The sequence below is a fragment of the Neocloeon triangulifer genome, unplaced genomic scaffold (assembly GCF_031216515.1).
Source record: "Neocloeon triangulifer isolate White Clay Creek 2 clone unplaced genomic scaffold, ASM3121651v1 ptg000003l, whole genome shotgun sequence".
Taxonomy (NCBI): domain Eukaryota; kingdom Metazoa; phylum Arthropoda; class Insecta; order Ephemeroptera; family Baetidae; genus Neocloeon; species Neocloeon triangulifer.
Genome location: NW_026775546.1, coordinates 12,469,835 through 12,476,338, shown reverse-complemented (window position 1 = coordinate 12,476,338; position 6,504 = coordinate 12,469,835). Strand labels below are relative to the sequence as shown.

General features: G+C 33.9%; 1 protein-coding gene across 2 annotated transcripts; it reads left to right on the top strand.

Annotated features, from left to right (window-relative positions):
• The first annotated feature begins 366 nt into the window (after positions 1-366).
• LOC132192706 (lectin-like) lies at positions 367-1,608 on the top strand. 2 transcript variants are annotated; one of them, XM_059612790.1, is made up of 5 exons: positions 367-453; positions 515-545; positions 1,063-1,127; positions 1,178-1,292; positions 1,334-1,608. In XM_059612790.1, the coding sequence occupies exons 1-5, from the start codon at positions 373-375 to the stop codon at positions 1,567-1,569; spliced, it is 528 nt and encodes a 175-aa protein (XP_059468773.1). In that variant the 5' UTR covers positions 367-372; the 3' UTR covers positions 1,570-1,608. The 2 variants fall into 2 exon arrangements, with proteins under 2 accessions (XP_059468773.1, XP_059468772.1); XM_059612789.1 differs by having other exon boundaries at positions 1,178-1,608.
• Positions 1,609-6,504: the final 4,896 nt, after the last annotated feature.

The window sequence follows — 6,504 nt, the reverse complement described above, 5'->3', positions numbered from 1 at the left end:
CAGCAATATTTTCAGTTTTAATTATCGGCCTGAATGACAAGGTTCATGAAATTTGAGAATGTCATTTTGCAAAAGAAGACAGATTTTGTTTTTTTTTTTAACGAGTCGTTTTAAGAATACAAAAATTGGAAAATAATGCTCTTTTTCAACACAATATAGTCAAATTTAGAAGGTTTTATTTTATTTCAATCAAAGCTGAAGAATTTGAAGGGAGAAAAATGGTAGGAGATTCTGCTTCAAATTGGATAAAATTATTCTGCAAAAAAGTGACCCATTTGTCAGCGAGTTGCGTGAGTTTGACCTTTGAAATGTGAGCCTCTGTGCGATAGCGGCGACTGTTTTGTTTGTTGATTGTGAGCAGATTTAGTCGCGATGAGGCGATTGGCGAGATGCGTCGTCCTTTTGATGGTGGCCGGCGGCGGCTTTTGTGCCCGAGCGGTCGCGGATCACCAGGTTCGGCTTCAATTTCCATTTTTGTTTTCAAATGAATGGCAGCACTTTTTCATTATTACAGGAAGCGACAACGGACAAATGCACACACGCCCGTGAGTGTCAAATTTTAAAGCCCTTTCACCTTTGACGACGCGTTGAATGGTCATTTTTCATTTGAACACCCTTTAATCTCGAAGGATGAAAGGAAATTGTTTCCAGTTGAAATTTTAGAGTGGAGAATTAAATTGATTTGAAATTTACAATGGGAAATGAAATCTACAGGAAAAAATTGTCCTGTTAATCTTGACTTTAATAACAAATTAACAATAATTCATATGTTTTTGGTTGTAAAAAAAACTATATAATAAAAACTATCTTTAAAAATATAATAAATTAAAATAAATTTTTAGAAAATTAAAACATATTTAAAGAATGAATTCTTTAAATTAATTAATTGTTTGGGTTCTTTTTGAGTTTGCTTCAAAATTAATTAGCCTGAAAAAGGATCTAATTTTGCTCTGTACCTATTTTGACGTTATTAAATTTGAGACTGGGAGTTGGTCCATAATTTTATTTTCCAATTTTAAGCTTTACTTATAAAAAATTTAATTTTTTTACCAAATTTTACAGTGAAGCAGAACTGGACGGAATTATCCAACGGCAAGAAGTATTTCGCCAGCGACGAATATGATAATGCAAGAAAACAATTTGATTAAAATTTCAATAAAACACCCTTTTTTGAAAGGTTGAGTGGAGTGTGGCGAAGGGGGCATGCGAGAAAAGTGGCAGCGGCCTGGCCTCAATCGAACGCGAGGAAGAGATGCAATTGTTGCTCGACGCCTTCCCGGAAATCGGATTCCGTAAGTTTAATGAGCTTGGCAATTTTCTAATCCCTCGGCAGACGCGAGTTATTGGTTGTCGGCCTCGGACGTGGGGAGACGCGCAGGGGACTTTAGATGGGGTGGCGGCCCCGACCTGCCCAAGGACAGTCCCTGGTGGAGCCACGACCAGCCAAGCACTTTCCGCCCTGGTAGAGAAACGTGCGTCATGGTTTTGGCCAACAAACTGCACGACCTGCCCTGTTCGTCCACACACCGCTACCTTTGCCAACTTCCAGCAAATTGTAAATCTTCGTGAAATATGAAAAAAAAAAAAATAATAAATTACTTTTTATAAATAACAGTTTCATTGCGGCATTTCAATTTAGAATTGAATTTTTATTTATTTTTTTTTTTTATTAATTGAAACATCAATTTTGTAATAATTTTGGTTTAATAATTAGTAAACCTTGAAATTGATAATTATTAAAAATAACATTTTATTTATTTTATATTTTAAGATGAGTCCTTCTGTTTGTATAAAAATGTCAAAAGAAACTTCTGGGCTTTTCCTTTTTGTATTCTTCAATTTCTAAACAAAAATATTCCCTATATTTTACTTTCTTTCATTTTTTATTTTATTTTTAATTTCAGTAAAATTAAATATAGTTTTAGTTTGACAAACAAACATTGTTGACATTGTTAGACATGTAAGCAAAATCGGTGCGAGGAATCACGTGGCGGCGGGAGCGGCCGAGAACTAATCTGGCAAGATTGATCACATTTGACTGTCAAAGGGGTTGTCAGCGTGCGGCTGCGGAGGGGGTGGGGGTGCATTCAGCGGTGCTTGAATAATGCACTTCTTGCTTTCCGCGTCAGGTCCAGCGGCTTTGAATGCAGATTCGTGCCCGGGGCTGCTGCTTTTTTTTCTAAAAGGGATTTATACACTCGGAACGGGGTTGGCAGATTTCGAGACGACGCAAACTTTAGAAAACGCGAAATTTGTTCACGCAACAAACTTTGAATGAATCAACGTCTCGGCATGCTTTTAATTTGATCAAGTTGCGAATCCAACATGCTCGTTTCTGCGAAAGCTTAATAAGGATTTTCTTTCCTTGAATTTATTTTCAATTTTATTTCACTCATTTTGTGTGGCATAAAAAATGTGAAAATGAAAAGAATGATTAGAATTTAGCAAGAAATTTTCAACAGTAATTATTTTCAAGTTCATAGCCAGAATTGCTTCTAAAAATTAATAAAAAGGATGCAAAATAAAAATTAAATAAAAATTTACTTCCAATGAATATTATCAAGCGGTTTTATTTTGAAGAACACAATTAAAAAATTTATATTATTTCTTTATATAAATTGTGATAAATTGGAAAAAAAATACTCAAAAATATCAATACTTTGTGAAATAAGCTTTTCCACTTTTCCTGCAATTCACATATTTTCCATTCCGCTTCGTTTTTATTTATATAGCCGAGGACTCGTTTTTTTCATTTGGTGCGCGTTAAATTAGTTTGCCGACGCGAAATGAACTCTTGCTTTTTTATTGGGGGTCGCAACATATAAATCGGACAAGAGAAGCGATATTATTTCTGCGGGCCAGCTGGCGGGCGAAAATAAACATTACACCGGATTTCTCTCTTTCTCTCGCTCGTGTGCTTTTCAATTTGTTTGGCGCCGGCGTGTCGTTTTTATTATCACCTGCTCGTAGATCGCTCGCAGCACCTCGTAATTCGGACGACCCGAAATTTCAACCCTGCGAGATCAAAATCACGGCCCGTGTTTCAAATTTAACCGGACGACCGTGAAATTGAATCGTGCAGCTGAAATAACAGCGCTTAAAAATTAATTAAAAGTTGGCAAAGTGGAAATAAATAAATAAATATTGCTAGAAAGAGAAAAATAAATATTGTTGAAATATGAAAATTTAAAAAAAGACGAATTTTTCATTTTGAATTTTGTTTAAAACTATTATTAATTGTTTTGATGTAGTTAAAAATTAAATTATAGAGAAAAAACTTGTTACATCGAAGCCAAATTAATTTCAAAATAATGAAAAAAGTCAAGATTTATTTAATAATTTGTAATCTTTTTGGTTAATAATTAAACAAGGAGCAAATTATTAATATTTTTCATCTAAAATATTAAATTCTAAACCTTTATTTTGATCTACTTTATAACTTTGGTTTAAAAAAACTTTCACATTCAGAATTATTAACATTTGTCCTGCTGGCAAAAGTGAGTTTCTACCCCACCATCTGGACGACCCGGAGCCAATTACATCATGTAAATTTATTCATTCGTTCCATTCGTTTTTGTGAATGGGTGATCTATATAAATTGCGGTTTAAGTTCACTCACCCGCACAATTCAACGTTTTTTAGTGAAGGGAACATGCTTATAATTAAACCCTTACAACCTTTAGAAAAACCTAATTAAAGGGAAATTAATGTTCACTACTTCAATTTTTAGCCGTCAATCAAATTTATGGCGATAAAGTCTCTTGTCTCTTATTTTCAAAATGGCTTTTAGAAAGTAGAATTTTTTCTAAATAGCGAAAAATAAAAAATAAACTCTCGCTGTGAAGAAGTTTAATAAAATCGTTTTATATTTCTCCCTTACTTTAAAATAAAATTTAAAAAAATCTCAGAATAAAGTTAAGAGCAAATTGGGAAAAAAATCTTTTTTAATGTAATCAATTTATTTATAATTCCATCAACTTTTTTGTTCTTTTTTCTATTCTCTCTACACACGACCATTGTGAAGTCGTGCGTGTTCTCATTTCTAAATTTTTTGGGAACCAACTTTGCCGCAGAGACTATACTTTTGACTTTGCCTGATTTTTTTTCCTTTTTCCCCAAGAACGGTCATTACGTGAATAATGCCGATGCAGGGGGCGGATTGTGTTACCCTCATTTCGGGTCAAGCGTGCACGCAAAAGTAGTTTTCACTCTTAATTCTCTCTCCTTCTAAGTGGAAAATAAACGTATATCACACGCAGCCGCACCGATTTTATTACACACACATTATTTTATGGCGCCACAACAGTTTGTAGCCAAATTGCGGGCTTGATAACGAGCAAAGAAAAAAATCGTAACAAAGAACGAATGCAAAACTGCTTAATCAAACTTCAACACTTGTTAGTTTGGATAAGTTCAAGTAAGGAAAGAGGAAAAGCTAAACGCTTTATTTTAAATTTGACAGGCATTGAGAGGGATTTTTATCAATAATTTCATCATCTGTTAATAGATGGAGTTATTGAATTATTTTTTATTAGTTTTTATGCTTATTTTTTACATTTTAATATGGATTTTAATGATCAATTCTATTTGTTACTGTTTGACAAAGTTGCCTATAAACTCATATAAACTAAAATCAAAATTTGATTATCAATTTTTAATAATTAGTAACAATTTTTCAATTATATTGAAATGAATGAAAGTTTAATTGAAAAATTAAATATTTATATAATTTCTACTGTTTAATTTATAAAACAGCTTTCTATTTCATCGATCGTCCATTTCTATGGAAAAGTTGTAAATGTTATTTAAGCTGTTATGCTTGCTTAAATTATTTTAATTTCATTCAGCGATAAAAATTCCTGAATATGAATAATAATGTGTTTCTATAGTTATTCTTACACGTGATTTGAATTTTCTATAAAATTTATGTAATTGTGTTAGTTTTCGAACTAAATAAACTTTCATTAAACCAAGATCATTCATTTGAAAAAAAAAAAATTCACGTTTCCCTCTAAAACTACTCAGCAAGTCTGTCTCTTTAGAAGCGACCCGGCCAAGCCGGCGGCAAACTGCGTCAGCGAGCAAGAGTGCGGCAGATCAGCATTTAGCCCGGGCCCACTTTTTCAACTCTCTTTGGGCTTCCGCAGGCCCCGTTTGGAAATTCTCCGTTTTCGACTTGACGGCGGAGAAATAATCGACGTGTGCCTCTTGCGGTGACCGGAGGCGGCTCGGGGGTTTCGGGGGGCGGCCCGGCCCGGCGCCGAGTATCGATCGGGGCAGCGAAAGGTCACGAGCTGACCTCGTAGCGGCGGCGAACGTGTGCGGCAACGAGGTCACCGCCTGCAGCGCCGCGTCGCGACGACCGACGCAAGTGCAAACAAACGACGGCGCGCCCAACGGTGACCTCGTGCCGTGACCCCGCCAACTTTGCCGATTGTGGATTATACAATTGAGTTGACAACATAATTAGCAAGTTTTTTTCCAAATTAAAAATTGAAATTTTAATTTAGTTTTTAAGGTTTAATTCATATTAATTATTTATTGGTATTTATATAATATATTTAAAATTCCTTTTTTTACTTACAATTAGCCGACAATTGAAGACTTATTTATATAAGAAGGTTTCCGATTTGTGGCCAAAAGACAATTTAAAGTATTTTTTATTTATACAAATATTTTACCCTTTTTTTTATTAAATTATCAAGTGAAATTTATAAATTGCCCTTAAAATAGGAAAGAAACTAGCAGGAAATAATAAATATTTCTAAGATTGTCATTTATTTTGGAAAAATACACCGTTTTTAATAGATTAAATTATCTTAACTGTTGTAGTGAGGAGGCCAAATAACTGGTCACAGAGTGTACCTAGAAATGATCTTAATTGTGTTTCAGGGATTTTTAGATGGTATTTAGAATCGTGATATGTAAAAAACTTCTGTAATTTTTAACTTTTTCTTACGTTTGATAATTTGTAGACAAATTTTAGTCAATTGACTTGTAATTTCGTGAAATGGGCAGATTTGAAAAGACTAAATGAACAAGATGGAAATATAAATTAATACAAAGAAATTCAAGAGAAATTTTTTAAGCTTTTCGACAACCTTCTACTTTCAATTAATTGTATCAAAATTGGAGAGCAAAAACTAAGAGAGGGGTAGTTATTTTCTTTTACTTTTAAAATAGTATTATATGAATATAGGAACATTTGGGAACATTATAAAATATTTCAACGCTTTCTATTTGAAATCAGTTTTTGTTCAAAATCTCTGCCTCTGACGAATTTATTTTTTCATCTCTTGAAATGCGTCCTTTGAGTTTTGCTGAGCGCAAAAGTGTCGTATTTATTTGCAAAGCCGCGCGGTGATATCATTTTTATTCGCTCGTAAAGCAAACGGCCTCTTTTAATGGGTGCCGCCTCTTCATACAAAAGCACGGAGAAAATAATGCGATCTCACTAAAAAGACAGAGGGCTCTCAGATTTTAGCAAAAAGACAAAAACCATCC